The sequence below is a fragment of the Oxyura jamaicensis genome, chromosome 9, assembly GCF_011077185.1.
Source record: "Oxyura jamaicensis isolate SHBP4307 breed ruddy duck chromosome 9, BPBGC_Ojam_1.0, whole genome shotgun sequence".
NCBI lineage: Eukaryota > Metazoa > Chordata > Aves > Anseriformes > Anatidae > Oxyura > Oxyura jamaicensis.
In genome coordinates, this window is record NC_048901.1 from 15,822,484 (window position 1) to 15,840,340 (window position 17,857).

Below are 17,857 nucleotides of genomic sequence, written 5' to 3' on the forward strand. Positions count from 1 at the left end.
TTGGTTTGCTGACGTTTTATGTTAATGCAGTGAATTTCAACAGAAAAGCAAACAGGAAAGGTGAAGAGGGGGAAATAAGTATCAAACTTCTAAATTAATCTTTTGTATATTTTAGGTCTAAATTGAAGACTTAGTGTAACTGTTGAATTGCATATTTGTCCCATACATTTTCTGGTAGTATTTTTTTATCTTTAAATTGCAATATACCAGTATATAAGCTTTTCTAAAGATGGGTCTTTTGCAGAGAACATTTTTCTGAAAAGGGAAAGTGTGAAGTTTTATGTGTGCATGTCTTCTCTGCTCTGCTTTTTAAAATGGAAAGGAGGTAGCTTTATCCCAGTTTCTAAATCCTTTCTTGTCAATCCAAACCTGAACTTCATATTTTTCACTTTTGTTTCAGAATGATGTTCCTGGGATGCTAGCCTACAGCTTGAAGCTCTGTATGTCTCTGATGCAAAATAAGCAGTTTCGTAATAAAGTCTTGAGAGTTCTAGTTAAAATCTACATGAATCTAGAGAAACCAGACTTCATCAATGTGTGCCAGGTAAACTTCTCAGAGTGCTGTTTAAAGATCATGCAAAAGTTGTTGTTTTTGTAGATTTCAGGTCAAGTACATCTTTGATTTTTTTTTTTCAGTTAAATGAAGTACTTTTTTCTTGTTGAATAATTCTGGTTGAATATATTATAATGAAATGAACGTAAAAAAAAAGATGGAAATACTATACACTTCATCATTGAATAGTGAAATGTGTTCAAAGGCAGTTTGGAGACACAGAGAATTGATTATTTCAAGCCTACATAGGGAATATCAGATAGCACCTTCATAGTTTGGAATTTTATTTATTCCTTCAAAAAACAAATGCTTTTTATTTTATTTTATTTTTGATAAGCTGTTGTCTGAATACATTCAGACAACCAGATATCAAATTACTCAGATTTTCCAGCATTTGACAATAGTGGTATACCATGTACACATGACTTAGGAGTGTTACTTCTGTTCCATTTTAGCCGAGACAACCCTACAAAGTGACTGATACTTTAATGTGCTTTGGAAATTTCTGTGCTTAGTAGGATAACGTTGTCAGCTTCCAAAGATAAAGCTGCATAAATAGGAAAGCTTCAATGGCGTGTCTTGAATTTGTTACACTTGATCTTGTTTTTAAACTGACCTGTGAAAACTCCTTGAAGAGTCTTATTACCTCCTATGATAGAGAGGGAAGGGTCCTTTCCCTGAAGGGATGTTCCATGGAAGCAGCAGATCAGGCAATAGGGAAAATGGAGTGTGGCCTCACATAGTGGTGCTTTTTCATTCAGAAGTAGATGTCTTCTCCTGACTTTTCTGTTTCCCTTCCTCTCCCTCAGTGCCTGATATTCCTGGATGACCCACAGGCTGTAAGCGACATCTTGGAAAAACTGGTGAAGGAAGATAACCTTCTCATGGCCTACCAAATTTGCTTTGATCTGTACGAAAGCGCTAGCCAGCAGTTCTTGTCCTCTGTGATCCAGAATCTCCGCACTGTCGGAACTCCCATTGCCTCTGTGCCTGGATCCACCAACACTGGCACTGTCCCTGGATCAGAGAAAGACAGGTGAGGGCACTGGCTTGAGAAAAGGCATAATTGTTCAGTTACAGTCCTGCTCTGGTGGAGCCTCCTGTTCTGTGTATGGCTCTCCATTACAAGTGGTTGAGTTACTCCATTTAAGTTAGGGAAATAGACATAAAATTGTATGTTACTGGAATCCACTGTTTGAGAAAATGCGTTTCCTGTGCAGTTGAGGCAAGCATGGTGCAGTTGTGTGGTTTGAGTAGCTCAGCTAACGAGCAGTAATGAATTAAGCTGTAGTGTGAGTTGCTCTGGAGTGCTCTGATGTTGTACAGTCTTTGCAGAAGTTGGTAGGGCTAAGGAACGAGTGGGTGTGAGCAAAAAGCACATTGCAAGTTTGGCTTCAGATTGTAGCTGTTCCCATACCTGCTTGTGTGAAGAGTGAGTTCATAGATGATATCGTGTTATTGTAGACCCTTTTGTACTTTCAGCAAAAGGGAGGTAGTTTGGATGTAGTCATTACACTTAAAACTTGTTCAGTCATCAACATCACTGGATATTAGCTGTAAAAAGCCCTGATAAAAAGAATTTAAAAAAATAAAAAAAATCTAAAATTGGCAGTAGTAATCCCTCAATCCTTTTTTTTTATTATTATTATTAGTTTAGTTATAAGTAATTGGCATAGATAGCTTTGTTTTAAACTCCTCTTTATAGGGCGTTGGCACAGCAGGGATTCAGTGTGAGTTTGTGTTCCAGCTGCTCTTCAATCTCCAGAGCTGTCATGGCTGTATGCAGCCTGACCCCTGTACCATCTTTGACAATGTGTGATGGAAAATGCTGGCTAGATCAAGGCTGGCTAAGTGTAAGATTTTATGCAGTTATGAGGAACTGATTTTAAAAGCTTATAAATCAGTAATATGGATATAGCAAGCATTGTCTCACTAGAGAAGAAGAGAGAATAAAAGCCAAGACACAAAGTAATTGATAAATCCGTCTTTGAAGCGTTAGTATAAGATGCTAACAGCAGCTTAACATCTTTTGTTTCTACTTCAACACTCCAGCATTCTTCCTAACAGTGATGAGCTCAAGGCTTTTGGGTGAGGACATAATTATCCTTGCTGCCTGGTTGTTGACCCTGTTTTCTCACTTGTCTCTGCCTGTTCATTCCATACCAGCATCTCTTTTTTAGTCTCTCTAGATGGAGTTAGAGGGTGGGGATTTCCAAGCTTTTGTCTTTGAGTCCCCTGGCAACTGAACTGTTGAGTTTGCTTCTCAGCAGTGACCTCCAGAAAGACAGCCCTTGTATTGTCAAAGTCCTGTTATTATCAGCTGTCATCTCCAAATCCTGGACTACTGTTTCAGAATAGTGTTTAGCCATAATTACAGTACTTGGCTAGTTCTGAGTGATGAACTGGGTTGCATTTTTATTCTTTTTCAGTGATGCTATGGAAGCAGAAGAGAAACCAGGAAGCACCTGCGCAGGGAAGTCTGCAGAAGTTGTGAGTGTCGTTTCCGAAAGTGTGCCTTGCTTAATAGTTCTGATGTGTTAGAACCTGCAGTTGTTGGGTTGGTTCACCTAATGAAAACTAATTTCACTTTGGTTTTTCTGGGAGGCGAGGTGACAGACAATCTCTGAGGACCAAATAACTGACAGTCTAAAAGTCCAACAGTTTAGATACTGAAAGCTGGAGGAATTAAGTAGATTTCATCAGGTATTGCTGAGCCCAGAAAAGGGCGGAAAAAACAGAAGGATTTGGGTTATGCTTTTGCTTTTTGTTGAAATAACTAACTGCTAGAAGAAGGAGCCTGAAATTTGACTACTGCTGAGAGCCTTAGCTAGTGAATTAGCTTGATGGTTTTTCCTTCTTCTGAAGGAAACCTGTTTTTTTTGCTTAATTTTTATTTTTTTATTTCTTCTGAAATCCAGCTGTAGTTCCATCTAGATAGGACTGATGTTCTGCAGGAATGGCAAAAGAAGATGCTAACATAATGTAAAGTTTATTTCTCATGAAGAAGGAAGATTTTTCTGGCTAGGATGGTGGCTGTCTTCCTCATTGGGATCGTTTTGTTTAGTTTCTTTTTCCAAATGTTGGAGAAAGCAAGTTCACTTCTTACATGCACATGCAATTGCATTTCACCATTTCATGCACAGCTAATGCAATTCTGATGCTGAGGAAAGGAAATGCTGCCTGAGAAGGAAAAAAACCAAGACAAGCTGCTTTTTCACTTTCCCCATGTTGCATTTTTGCAAACTAGACTTGGGAATCTTGGAGAGATTCTTGCAGATCAGTTAAAAAGGACAGCATTTTACTTAATGGCAAACTGAAGTGTTTTCTTGAAGATAGATTCTGTGAGGAAAACAAAAGAGGTGAATTTTCTTGCCTCATCAAGGAACCTGTAAACGGTGCTTTTGTGTAGTAAAGGTGTCTTGAATCAGTTTTGGCTGAGTTGGCATTGCTGACTGTGCTGAGGGATAAGCACCTAAAAATGATCTTTGGGGCCAGAAACATTCTTGAGCTTAATCTTCCACAATTCAGAATACCAACTACAAAGAAATAATTGAGAGGATTCGTTTATGGGCTGAACTACTTTCGTTTGGCTGATCTCTGACCACTAAGGTAATGCCAGAGAGCAGAAATGTACTTTTCATCCTTCTCAAAAGGTACTTCAGCTGGGACTTAAGTGGTGGAAACTGTTCCACAGTGGGGAAGGGGGAGTCTTTGTTGAAGGGCTCTGGAAGATGAATGTATTTAGAGAATCCTAGATCTACTAGCTGCTGTTCTAAATAAAGTCTTTGGGCTTGTGCAACAATGTCCCTTTGGTCCCCAGACCTGTCGGATTTTGGAATGTGGTCATGGGAACATATCAGTGGCTTTGCATGAAATGTGTTTTATCAGAGCTTTAATTAGGTTCTCACTTTTTCTTTTTGCGTGTATGTAAAGAACCCAGAGCCTAAGGACCAGATCTCAAAAATGATTAAAATTTTAAGTGGCGAAATGGCCATTGAGTTACATCTGCAGTTTTTAATACGAAACAACAATACGGACCTCATGATCCTCAAAAACACAAAGGTAAGAGGCTTTGTAAATCGATAGTCTTGGATTCATCTGATTCATCCTGTGCTTGTAAAGTAACAGCAATGTGGTCAATACAGCATCTTATTGTCCTAGCATGACCTCCCTCCATTTTGAGGACGCAAATCTGTGTTTTTGTCATAATATATTAACGTTTAAAACTTGAACTTGTGACCCTGGGCAGTGCTAGTAAATTGAGTAACTGGTTTTGTTTTCGAATGTGTTACTCAAGGATGGGCAAATAAGTTACTGGTAAATTAAACTCCTTCTGTTAAGCTAAATAATTATTAGAAACCACAGGAAGTTGTTGTTTTTTTATATGTGAAATGAGATGCATGTCATTGGCAAAAATGATAGGGGATGATTGTCAGTGGGCTCATCTATTTCAGGAGGTACTTTAAGCATATCGGAAAAGCATTTCCATCTACTGCTAAAGTGCTTTGGAGTCATCCTGTGTAGCGTCTGAGGGATGGCTTGAAAAAGTCAGCAGCATGCACTGCAGCGCTTGGTTTGGAAAACCAGAAGTGGGATTCTTCTGTTAAGCTGTAATTGAAGCAATCGTGCGTCTGACAGAAAGTCATAGAAAGGATAGATTTGCACTGGAAAGATGGGTTGAGGATATATTAGAATGTATTAACAATCTATTAACTCTGATTAAAGGGAAATTGCTGGTTAAATTGAGTCTAATTACAACCCATTTTTCTAGTGTACTGGCAAGCATGTTAAGTGACCTGGGGCATGTCTTTGGCTGGCTGCTGATACTGATTGTTTTTGTTCTTGCAGGATGCAGTGCGGAATTCCGTGTGTCACACAGCAACGGTTATAGCAAACTCCTTTATGCATTGTGGTACAACCAGTGACCAGTTCCTTAGGTAAATCCATGGCAAGGAAGCCCCAGTGTCATTTGGAGGTGTATAAGCAACATTGTTTCCCTATTTAGCTGATAGTTTTAATGAGTAGCTGCAGATCTCTGGGCTTAGAAAGAATATGAAAAGAAAGAAGAAGCTGGAACTGTTTACTTTTCTCTATCCTCACAAATAGGCTTTACTGGGATGGTAAACGTGAGCAGTTTGGCAGGTTTGGAATTTCTGTTCTCCTTGTTTACTAGTTGGAGAATTTCTGCGATGGTGATGTATCTTCTCTGGTAGAGACTGACACTGTCTTTTGATGAATGACACTGTCTTTTGATGAAGGGAAATGTCAGGAGTGACCTTCCCAGGGAATTGAGGAAAACCCCAGAAACTCTGCTCAGGTTTCTCCCACAAAGCTAACGGGCTGCAGATTGACTGACTGTTCTCCATCCTCCACTGAGATCACTGCTGTGTAGGAGCTTGACTCCTGCCAGCCAAACAGCAGTACTGATGAAGGGGAGAGAGGTACAAAGTGGAATTGTGGTTAGCCTTCTTGCCTTCTGGAACTGCTTTCTGGTGTGAAAGCAATCTTTAATGCTGTGAAACACTGTTTTCAGAATAAGGAATGGGCTGTGTGTGAAGTTGTCTAACCTGTATCTTTTTGTCTTACAGAGACAATTTGGAGTGGCTGGCCAGGGCCACTAATTGGGCTAAGTTTACTGCTACTGCCAGCTTGGGTGTTATACACAAGGTAAAGTTGCATTCATACCCCTCTGGTAGGAGAGATTTACTTGTCAACACAGAAAACATTGAGGGGGGAATTCTGAATGATGCCTGTACTTCAGTTAGCCTAGTCTATTGCAAGGCACAGCTGTAACTTAGCTTGTGTCTTTGACCTGAAGAAGAGCTCTGCTTTATCAAATCCAACATGTTGGATACCTGATCTAGTTTAAGGTGTGTTTTGCTGATGGTGAGAAGGTGATTGGGTAACATGGCTTAAGGAGACAGCCTTCAACTGCAGTCAGAACTCAATAGCTTGTGAATGAGTGCTGTGATCAACTTAACAGATGTGCCTAGTTAAGCCTTTTCCCTGGTGGGCAAAACATCTCTCAGGGATACTGAGTGGGAAGAGTCTCTTACTGAATAGATTTAAATACCTTTAATCCAATTCTGATAGATTGCACGTGTCTTGTGTTGAATGCTTTGGTCTTTGAAGTCTTTGTAATGGTTTTATGTGCCTTGATCCTCACTGAAGTTATCTAGTGAGTGAATCAGTCTATCTTCTGGCCAAATTTGTCCTTGATTTAGATCAGTGACCAAGTGATTGATGCATACTCCTGTTCTGGGGTGAATAAAATCTCGGTATAGAAGGATTCTTTGCTGCTCATACAGCACTGAAAGGGTAACTTTTTGAGAAGAAAGCAAAGCAATGGCTATGACAAGTTTTCTCCTGACTTATTTAGATATTATTGTTTAAATGTTATTGCAAAGTGTTTGCATCCACTGTTTTTTCACTTTTCAATTCTCCCTATTTTCCCTTTCTGCTGGACATTGGACATGCAGGGTCATGAGAAAGAAGCACTTCAGCTAATGGCAACGTACCTACCCAAGGACACCTCGCCGGGATCAGCCTACCAGGAGGGTGGAGGCCTCTATGCCTTGGGTCTCATTCATGCTAACCATGGTGGTGACATCATTGACTATTTGCTGAACCAGCTGAAGAATGCTAGTAATGATGTATGTACTGGGTTTGGTAATGAACCTTGATTTGGTTGGGAATGTCCAGAAGGGTGCTAGCTGGTTTAGTAGTAACGAAGTCTGTGACAGTAGTGACTTCCTATGGGTTTTAGCAACCTTTTGCTAACAGTTTAAGGTTTTTAGGAATTTTTTATCTATATGACAGTGAATCTAGCTTCATTTTCTTGCTACTTAATTATCTTCTTTGTTCTGCTAGTAGACCTGCAGTATTCAAGTACCATTACTGTTTATGGCTTAGTTGTCTAAAGAATAAGCCACAAAATGTTTCTGCTTCCCTGTAGGTTTGAATGCATGTTACACAAAAAATGTGCTTTCCTTCACCACTTAAGGTTTATAGATGGCTACAAAAAGCCTCCTTTAAAGTTGGAATCAATTAGTATTTCTCCCAGCGTGGTCCTTTATTCTCTTTTGGGAATTTCATACAACATCTTTGCAAATACTGTGAATGGATCCCACTCATCTTATTGTAAGCGTAGTACTTTTCCTGTATCCAGTTAGAACAAGAGGGGGGGTACAATTTAAGTGGGTACTGATTTACCTTTCTATTTAAATGCTATTACTTAGGGAGCAATTTTTATGTATGGTACAGCTTTGTGGTACTACCTAAGTCACTCAGTGGGGGGAAGAGCTTAAAGGTATTAAAGTCTCATGTGTTACATGGAAAGCTTCTGAAAGTTGTTTAATCTAGCTTCTTTCTTTCTCATCAGTTACTGCCTTAAAAGGTAAAAGTGGTTTTTCTGACAGGTCAGGAGATCATAATGGGTGGTTTGGGGCTAAAAGTTTGCAGGTTTATATTGCAGGAAAGACATCTACTTCAACTGAAGCCATATTGTTACTGTTTTATGATGACTCAGCTTGCATATGCTTCTCTCTAGATTGTCCGACATGGTGGCAGCTTGGGTTTGGGTCTGGCTGCCATGGGGACGGCACGTCAAGATGTGTATGATTTGCTGAAAACAAATCTATACCAGGATGATGCAGTGACAGGTAAATGTTCAGCTTTCAAAGCAGATAACCATCTGAGGCCTTATCAGGCATCTGTTTTTTTACAAGTCTTCTGTTAGCAGCATAGATAGCTATGGCAACCCAGAAAAGTTGCGTTTTATTAACTAACCTTTTCCTGATCAGCATGGTTCTTTAGTTCCATGGTAGTAACTGTCAGAGGTCCTGTCAGGACTGGTCTTTGGCACTGTTCCAATTGTTAGTAAGATATGGTAGGTCTTTAAACAGTCTCTTATTTTGCTCTATTCTTAACTTTGTCATATGTTTTTTATTCAGTGTAGTTGATCTCCAGAGCCATCTTCCCTTTTTTGACTGAGTGACAGGTTTGGGAAGTTTCTGAAGGGCTACTGCTGCATTGGCTGGGGTTTGCAGGAAAATTATCTCAGCAGCTGTTGGCCTACAAAGAGAAATTTGAACTTGGAGGGGGAGGGCACTAACCTGTGGCTGGTGGGTTATCTTTACAAGCACAGTTGTCCATGAATACTGGCGTTGCTGAGTATGGAGACGTTGAAGTGACCTGTTGGCCTCCATCCCGTGTGATTCTCTAGATGTAATGTTTACTGCTTTTAGGAGCTGAGTTTGCTGGATTTTGCTTTTCTGTGCTGTGCAGGTGAGGCAGCTGGCCTGGCATTGGGACTGGTTATGCTGGGATCTAAAAATGCTCAGGCAATTGAGGACATGGTTGGCTACGCACAGGAAACCCAGCATGAAAAGATTTTGCGAGGCCTTGCTGTTGGAATTGCTTTGGTGATGTATGGGAGAATGGAGGAGGCAGATGCTCTCATTGAGAGTCTCTGTAGAGATAAGGTGAGTTTAGCTGTGTCTTAAACCCAGGTCCCTTTGTTATATAGGTGACCCTCTGTTCTTTTCTGAAAATTCAAGTTATGGTGGGTTTGCTGTTTCATCCCAGGGAAGTTTTTACATAAAATTAAAGTGGGTCAGTTTCACACGTTGCTTTACCCTGATCAAAAATACAGGAACAACAGTGCTTAGTCTTGTATTTCCTTTGTGTGATACTCACCTCTGTAACAGAGCATCAAAGAGTAGAACACGATGTAATGGTTAAAAACAGATGAGGCTGACTGTAGATGTTTCATTCATGAGGATCTAATAGTGTTCAAAAGCAAATGATGAATATGAAGCAGAGTAACACATCTACCGGATACTCTTTGGCATCTGTGTTTTAGCAACTTTCTGGCCCACTGAAATAGGTAGATGACATTTCCTGCTTTGGTGATTGTTCTGTTATTCATCCATAATAAACAATGAAGCACAGAGGCTGCCTGCTTGCAGCTTACAAGCCCAAGAGCGGAACATATATGTATTTGGAATTACTGAGTCTCTGATAGGATAGCCATTAAATGTTGATACTTTCTCTTCCAGGATCCAATTCTCCGTCGTTCCGGCATGTACACAGTTGCTATGGCATACTGTGGCTCAGGGAACAACAAGGCTATCAGACGCCTGCTGCATGTGGCTGTAAGTGCTGTGGTCTTACGAGCACATAGTAAGACATTTGTGATGAGAGAGTAAGCACATTGCTTTGACAGGCTTTGTGTCTACAGCGTTAATGTTCTGGTCCAAATCAGAGAATGTAAAGTGATGAAAGCTCTCTTTAATACTATGAGTAGAAATAGTAGGGTCTTCTTCTGATATTAGGATAAGTAGCCATACAGATAGAAAATCTGGTATCACAAAAAAGGAATCCATTAAAAAAGTAAAATTTGATTCTAAAGTAATTGGTAATGAGTTTGCAGTGAATGGTCTGCATAATGATGGGCTGGAACAAAAACAACCTAAGCCTTAAAAGATGGGGTCTGCCTCCTCTTTGATAGGCTTGCAGTTGCAATATGTGAACCAAAGCAAAGCTGTTTCAGCTAAGGTTTAGCAAGATTGTTAACTTCCTTTCTGTATACATCTGTCTTCCTAATTGACCTGTGTGCCTGACAACTCATCCACAATATTGCAGAGTCCTCAAGTGTTCTAACTGCATTCTGAATATCCTGTTTTCCACCTTGTAGGTAAGCGATGTGAATGATGATGTGAGGCGTGCAGCTGTTGAATCGCTTGGTTTCATTTTGTTCAGGTACAGCATCTTTCTTGGTCACTTCCACAGCTTTTGATTCGGTGCCTGTTCTTTTCAGGAAATGTGTGCCTTATTGCTTGCATTGAATAACTCAATTGCTAGCTGAGTGGAGGTTAAAAAATATCAAAAAATGTAGAGAGAATTAAAACTGGTTCTGAATTAGAAGCCTTCTCAAACGTTCAGTAGATGCCTAATGAACATTTCTGCAGGTTTCCAGACTTCCGACTTCATCTAACTCTAGTCAAACAATTAAGATGACAAACAGAATGAAAAATTAATATTTGCAAGATTGAGAGTTGATTAAAAATTAAATATACAGTGCTTGTGCCAGGCATCCTAAAAGCTGTGCTGCTCAGACAAACACGCCTGCTTAATTGCTAAAATGTTCCTGGAGATTGTGACTTGGTAAAACTAACATGAAGAAGGATGTTGAAATAGCCTGCATTTTTTTTGTTGTTGTTTTTTAAATATCCCCTGTTAAACCCTGACAGGTTACTGGGCTTACATTGTTATAATGGAAGCCCCACCGCAAACTGATTTTGATGTTTGCTTTGGTTGTCTAAAGTAAAAATCTGTCACTGCACTGGTATTTTGGTAGTAGTATTCTGCGGTTCCCTAGGTAAGAATCTGTGTGTTGTTTTTTTTTTTTTGTGTGCGTATCTAGGGAAGAGTGGGCATTATTTGGGGTTTTTGATCAGACTGGGGAAATTGGAAAGCTCCACAGGGACTAAACCTTGTATTTATCTGTTGATACAGGAATTTGCATAGCCCAAGCATTGAGCCAAGCAGTAGCCTTTGAGTATGTCTGAGAGGTGGTAGTGCATACTGGGGTCCAGGGCTGTAATTTTCAATGAGTATTTTCTAAAGTCTTTGTGTTCTCTTTGGGTTAGTAGCAGTACATAAATTCATCTTAAAAAAGCAAGATAGTAACAAGTGCTTAAAGATAGTTTTGAAAAACAAGGTTACCGATACCAGCCAATTTGTCATTAACCAAGTTATTTCTCATGTAGAAATTACTCCATTCTGTTTTATCTGAAGCATATTCTGGCTGAAATTTAATGTATTTTACAAGCAGAATTAATTCTTTCTGTGGTCAGCAGGCGTCTCCCAAGAGCTTCTGCTTGGTTTCATGAGCCCAGATCATGTCTCTGTGTCTCTCCTGAAGCCAAAGGGTCTGTTAAACTGGCTTCTGCATCTGTCTACAGAAAGAAAATTCCACACAGGCCTTCCATAGTTTCAGGAATCTTTTTTTTTGTCCAAACAGGTTGTGACAAAGCACTTTTGATCTCTGAATCAATACCATTGTTCTTTTCAACACATGCAAAACGTAACTGGACATGTATAGCTTCCTACCAAAATAAGAAGCTGTCAGGGCTCTGAGCTACACCATTTACCATGTGCTGGCATTTTGTTGGAGCACTAAGTGCTTATCTGCTTCTTCAGGTTTTCTCTTTAAATGCATGAGGCAAGCAGGGACTTAGCTAGTTAAAATCTAGCCAGGTACATGGAAATCTGGAACCTCATCTTACCCCTGTCCTGTTCTGTTTGCACATAGAGCGCTATGCTATGTCTACGTAAGTTGCCGTAAGGTATGAATTTTACAAGATAGTTCTGGGCCTGTTCTCTTCACAGTCAGCAATGAGGAAATAAATGGCATTAACTTTTGACTCTTAAAGCTGCTCTGCAGTGATTCAGATGTTATCCTGCCTCTTTTCTTCCTGTTATAGAGGGGTACAGTCCAAAACCTTCTTGCACAACAGGGAGAAATATTTGCTTGTAAATTCAATTCCAGCGTTCACATTGGTTGGTAGAAAATGTCTAAAACCTTGGTCTAGAGTAGTAAAGGTTGGATGAGTGCTTGCCTGGTTGTGTGAATGTCTGCAGACGTGGTGCTCTAGGAGCACTGCAGTAGCAACCATGAGAGAATACATTATGTTCGTATAGCACAAAGCTAGCTTCCTTTTTCTGTTCTTGGGCTCCCTAAAGCTTTCCAGGGGTTCATGTATATAGAATTAAAGCTTACTTGACAGCAGTCTTGTTTTACTTGTTGCTGACTGTCCAGAAGCAGTCACAGATCTACAGACTGGGCATCAAAACCAAAGCTCTAGGACTTGGTGTACCTTTTTTTCCGTCTTTGGTTAGTGCCATACAAAAACCAGGCACTGGGTATATATCTTGTGCGTGAACATTTTCATGCCACTATATTAAATTATCAGAAAATGCTCTCGTTCAAGACACTTGTTTTAAAACTGTCTCCTCCTTTCTTCTTCCTTACAGTTCCTAAGACCGTCAAAATAGCGTGGCATAAAAACCTGAGACTTAACTTCTCTTTTTCAAAAATGACTGCCTCTTAGAGGAGACAAGTTTAAGTAAAATATTGTTTTTAAATGGTATAGGAACGTGGATAAAGCTTGCAATATTTGGGGATGACAGTGCAGATAACAGGGCTGTACAAAATTATGTGGTGAAATACCAAGAAGAGAAGTGATGTAATGACTTGGACAGTGTAATGTGTCTTTGTTCTCCCAGCTCTGCCACTTGTGCTAGTAGATTGTTGTGATCGTAGACTACAAATTTTACTTTATTACCGATGCTTATATATTAATCTTTCTTCATATGAAAGTGGTTTATAAAATATTTAACATGGCTGCTGGAAAACAGCATTTAATAGGCTTGTAATTTCTGGTCAGCCTTTTTTGATTATTATGAGATGGAGAACACTGGTGTTTTACTTTAAAAAAATGGATTTTTTTTTTATCTTAATTTTTACTACTTTAGATCATGAATTGATGTTTATTTCAGATTGAGATGTGATTGATCTATGCAGTATGGCTGAGTATTACAACAAAGCTCCCTAAGGCACAGGGGTTGTGCGATGCTGCTGCCTTAGTGCAGCCTTGTTAGTTCCTTGTTAGGAAAAAGCTAAAGGCACGAGAGGGAATAATGCAGCCTCTAGCGAGTCCCGAAAGGAACGTGTAGAACCAGCTCCTAGGTGTAGGCTGCCCAAAGGTGGAGCACTGCACGTGGCTTACTGTAAGTTCACCAGTGTAGGATGAAGGAGGCAAAACAGTAATGTTTCCTGCTTTTGTGTTCGTTGGGTTTACCTAGTCTTTGATATTTTAAAAAAGGCATTTGTTTTAAAGCAAATGCAGATCAGATACTTGTATTTTGTTCAAATAAGACTGGGACAATCTGTCTTGTTCAACTACTGCAGCATACCAGCAGGCAGATGACAGATCTTCTTGGGACCTGAGTAAGAGCTGAACAGTCAGTCTAACTTGTGAGCTTTTTCAGCGCATTAATTGTGAAGAGGAGGAATTTAGTGTAACATACCTGCTTGTTAATTCTTGTGTAGAAAAGATTAAAAGGGTTTTGTTTACCCTCCAACCCATTTTATTGTAGTCATCCTCAGTCTTTGTGGAGGAGAATAAGGAGTCCCTTTCAATGACAGGTTAAAAGTAACAGAAATCTTTTTTATAATCAGAGGAAGCTGTAGACTTTCACTGAAGTCTTTCTGGGCGTGAAAACATCTCCTTTACCTGTGGATCTGAAACTTGAAAGAAAGCTGTGTAGGACATCATGGCTTGGTATTCACTGACCAAACTGAAGTGCTCTGGGGAAGTTCTTTAGCATCTCTGGAAACAAATAATCTAACTTGTAAGGAAAATTGTAGCTGTACAATCAGATTGCACAAATACTTTGTTTCAAATAGTATAGAAAGAGATCTTGCATTAACACTTCACCTGCTATTTTATTATTTTTCTAGACTATTTGTATGCATGACATTTTATTTACTTGAAAAAACAGTGCTCAGAGCCTTGTACCACTTGAGTGCTTTTGAAAATCGCAGCGAGTGTTTTAACTTTCTACTGTAAACTGGAATGTCTATGCAGATAGGCAAATTAATGATTGGCTTAAGCCTGAGGTAGTTCCTTCAGTCTTGCTTATATCCTACTGCAAACTCAAAAGTATTCCTTCAGGAAGCCATTCTCTCCTTATGGCCTAAAAATACAACCCACGTTGCCTATAGTAAGCCTACTTAAGAATTTTGTGATCTGAAAATCTTAAATTTGCCTTAAAACTACTGTTCAAGCGAAGTTTCAAATTAAGTCATCAAAAATGCTGAGATGCTTTTAGCCATTAAGTTAAGCTGATTAATGTTATTTTTCTATGGCAAAGTCTTCCTGTTGGATTTTATTAGGGAATATTGATGTGCATCTAACAGAATAAAAGGCTCATCTGTTGTGCAGAGTTTAATGAATTTGCAAATGAAATGCATTGCTGTCGCCTGTCCAGAGCATTTGTAAAGAGGATCCTTCGGAGAACAAAAAGCTTGTTATTTTTAAGAGAATTATGTTGTTTTTCAGGGCTCAGAAAGGGCTTGAATACCTGGATTCTTGGACTTTTATATGTAGCTAGAGAAATTGGGTTTGACATGAATTACTAAAAGTAATAATTATAATAAAAAAGGACATTTCAGCAAGCCATCTTGCCTATTTTTTCACTAGCTTCCCATTTAAAAATTAAAAAAAAAAAAAAACCTGCTTCTTCTGTTCTGCAGGGCAAAAGCCTCTCTCTTTGCAGCTGGAGAAAACAGTTCCTCACAGGAACTGACACTGACATTAAGCACCATGATGCCAAATGCCAAAGCAAAAATATGGAAATCAATTCTCTACTGACTGTTGTTTTTGCCGTGTTGATGGTTACCTAAAGAGCCAAAGGGGAAGCGAAACAACAGAGTGCTTCTTAGCAACAGTACACGAGCATTTTATGAATACGGTGAAGGAACTCCAATGCTTCATGGGGGTATTAAGTACGTCCTGAGAACTGGACAGAACTCTGGGACTCCTGGTTCTAGCTTGCAGTGCACAAAGCCAGAAGAGCTCTGGCAAACAGCCTCCCTTTTTGGACTCTGGTGTCCCAGGTTGTTCAGTATGCCCTTTCCAGACTTACTGTGCTTGCACTACTGTACTTTCTAAGGTTGATGTTACATATGACAGCCTTCAAAAAGATTAGGGGAACAATGCTTTTGCTTTCTCAAAGCAGCTTGCAGTGCGGTGGATTTTTCCACAAGAAATCAGCGTAGGATAATGTTATCTGTGAAGAAATCAGAGTGCCTCTTGTCTGTTAGTGAGCAGCATTATAATATTAGTGAGCAGCTTTACGGCATCAGTCTGTCTTCTCAGTGCCTTGACTTCTTTTTAACACTGGGTTATTTTTTTAAACTGAATTGTGATGCATTAGTATGGCCCGATGTAACGCAGTTAGGAGCAGTTTTGCACATAGAGAAGACAAGATGAGTGGTGAGTGATTTTTTTTTTCTGTCTGCCTGAAAGTTTTCTGACAATATGAACTGAAGGCTTGAGGCTTACAGAACCATGGATAGCTGGGGACTGGTTTCCTAAAATGTGTTTTATATCCCCATAGTTGAGATTAGTTGAAATAGGCTTAAAGGTTGTTTTTGTTTGCTTTTGTGGTGTGTGTAGTTTCTTAAGGTATTCCCTTTACTTGCATTTCAAGACACTCATCCTCTTAGCCTTCAAACTCCGTTATTTTTCTCTTAGTAAGACTGCTAAGGTGGATAGGTCCATGTCTGTGCTTTAAGTTTTGTTTAATTAGATAGTGTTCTGACTGCCTATCTCCTAATGTATTTTAAGTAATTAACAGAAGAACAGCAGCAACAACAAAAATACTTGACCATTATTCTTCTAAAATTCCTTCCCTTAGTGGTTGCATGTTACAGATCAGCTTTAACTTTTGTCTTTCTTCTCTAGTAGCTTAAAAGGAAGTGAAATGTACCAGATTACAAGTTTCTGTAATAATGAGGAAAACTCGATTTAAGTACTCTGTTATTTTCTGTAGTATATAGGGACCATAGAGCTGGTCAGGTAGTTGGCTTGGCATGGGCTAAATTCTGAAAGAACTGAGAACATTTCACTCCAGAGAAAAGAATGTTGCACTTTCTGACCAAGTCTTTTTTTTGGTAAAAACAGAGAGGGCATGACCCGTACATCCCATTAAAAGTTCTTGTGTTCTGCTAACAAGCGTCTGCAAATCTTTTATCAGTTATAATTTACAGCGCTATCTTTATGAAGGAATCTCAAAGCTATAAAAACACTCTCACTTCAGAACCAGCCTTTAAAAATATATTTTATATATTTGTGCAAATTAGTGTACCAAGATGATGGTGGTGAATGTAGTCTTTATCCTGTCTCACTTGTCTGTTCCGCATGAACATATTGTCCTTACTTACCCTATAACCAATTTGTGCTTCCTTACAGTAGCTTGCAGTGACCCTTTTCATTTTTCACCATGTCTTGCTAATGAAGGCAATGTCTTTGTTATATTTCTTCTTGTAGATAGAGTTTCCAAAACAAGAACTCTTCTGTACGTTGTCGTCTTTTTATTTCATAGTTCTGCATCTTCATCTTTCTCCTCCCTCTGTCTGTATACTTTACAAGATTGCTGCCTGAATTCTCAGCTTGTTTGTTTTGTAAAAGAGAAATTGCTTGTTCATCAGCATTTAACGTGTTAAATTGAATATGTATGTTCTCTTGCTGATGTGTTTCTGTGCGTGGAGATTTTTTTTTTTGGTAGGAAGGCTAGACTTTTGGTTAGTCACTGGTCCCTTTGAGGTTTAAGGCTCAATTTAGCTTTTGCTGCTGACTAAAGTCAGTAACTGGAACCTGGTGACCTTCTATTTCTGGTTATTAAAATTGAGAAATGTGTGTGCTGGCCTGACAAAGTACATTTTTGCTGGGTGAGACCTTTTCAGGGTTTTCTGCTCCTTGGAGTCCAACCGTAAGTTACAAAGAGTCTTTGGAATCATTCTCTAGGGAAGGCTTCAAGCAAATTACTTCTACTGTCGTCGCTTGCTGAAGACTGACAGTTGTACAAGAACAGGGTCACCCAGAAGATGACTAAGCTACCTCTTGCCCTTTCCAGATGCTGATAGCCATCTGTGGTGTTTCTGCTGGAAAGATTGAAATTGTTGCTCATGGTGGGCTTGTTAATCTGGTGTAGTTTTCTTCCCAGGTTCAGGATATCCCTTGTAAGAACACACTGAAGAGTTTGTTTTTTGAGCTTGATAGTGCGTTTACCGGGGGAGAAGAAGGGAGGACAGCTGCAAGATTTCAACAAGCAGTCCTCAGAATTTTTTCTCCCTACTGCTTCTGCCAACTTCTGGAGAGATCTAGATTTTTTGAGAAACTGAGTGGACCGGGAGCTGTTGCCAATGAGGTCAGCAGATGGGGGCAGTGTGCCTTTCTGCAAGGCAGGGTTTCCTTCTCATCTATCTTCAGTTTGGAGCCGTACCTCTGGCCTTCCCCTTCTTCCTATTCATCTGTGGTAATCTTAGCCAAATAAGTTGTCTTTATTATCAGAAATTAGGGATTTTTAAATTGGAGGTTCATCTTCATTCTGAAAGTAGATGATTACTGCTTATTGTATGAAAGTTTTTTGTTTAATCTGCAAGGATTTACTAAGAAGCAGGAGAGTTTTCAAAGATGACTGCATCTTGCTCTCCGGCTGCTGGGAAATATC

General features: G+C 39.5%; 1 protein-coding gene and 1 long non-coding RNA gene across 2 annotated transcripts in view; both read left to right on the top strand.

Moving 5' to 3' along the window:
• PSMD1 (proteasome 26S subunit, non-ATPase 1) overlaps nt 1–17,857 on the top strand; it is a 72,313-nt gene that overhangs the window by 6,196 nt on the left and 48,260 nt on the right. Inside the window, exons 6-16 of the mRNA XM_035334434.1 lie at nt 401–544; nt 1,363–1,589; nt 2,983–3,043; nt 4,487–4,615; nt 5,402–5,490; nt 6,142–6,220; nt 7,033–7,206; nt 8,103–8,214; nt 8,840–9,036; nt 9,613–9,708; nt 10,251–10,315. Of these exons, the coding sequence (XP_035190325.1) occupies nt 401–544; nt 1,363–1,589; nt 2,983–3,043; nt 4,487–4,615; nt 5,402–5,490; nt 6,142–6,220; nt 7,033–7,206; nt 8,103–8,214; nt 8,840–9,036; nt 9,613–9,708; nt 10,251–10,315 (1,373 nt within the window). The remainder of the gene's footprint in view (nt 1–400; nt 545–1,362; nt 1,590–2,982; nt 3,044–4,486; nt 4,616–5,401; nt 5,491–6,141; nt 6,221–7,032; nt 7,207–8,102; nt 8,215–8,839; nt 9,037–9,612; nt 9,709–10,250; nt 10,316–17,857) is intronic.
• Nucleotides 10,331–11,990, top strand: LOC118171373. Its single transcript, XR_004753174.1, has 2 exons — nt 10,331–10,934; nt 11,416–11,990. It is a non-coding gene; the product is annotated as an uncharacterized LOC118171373 (long non-coding RNA).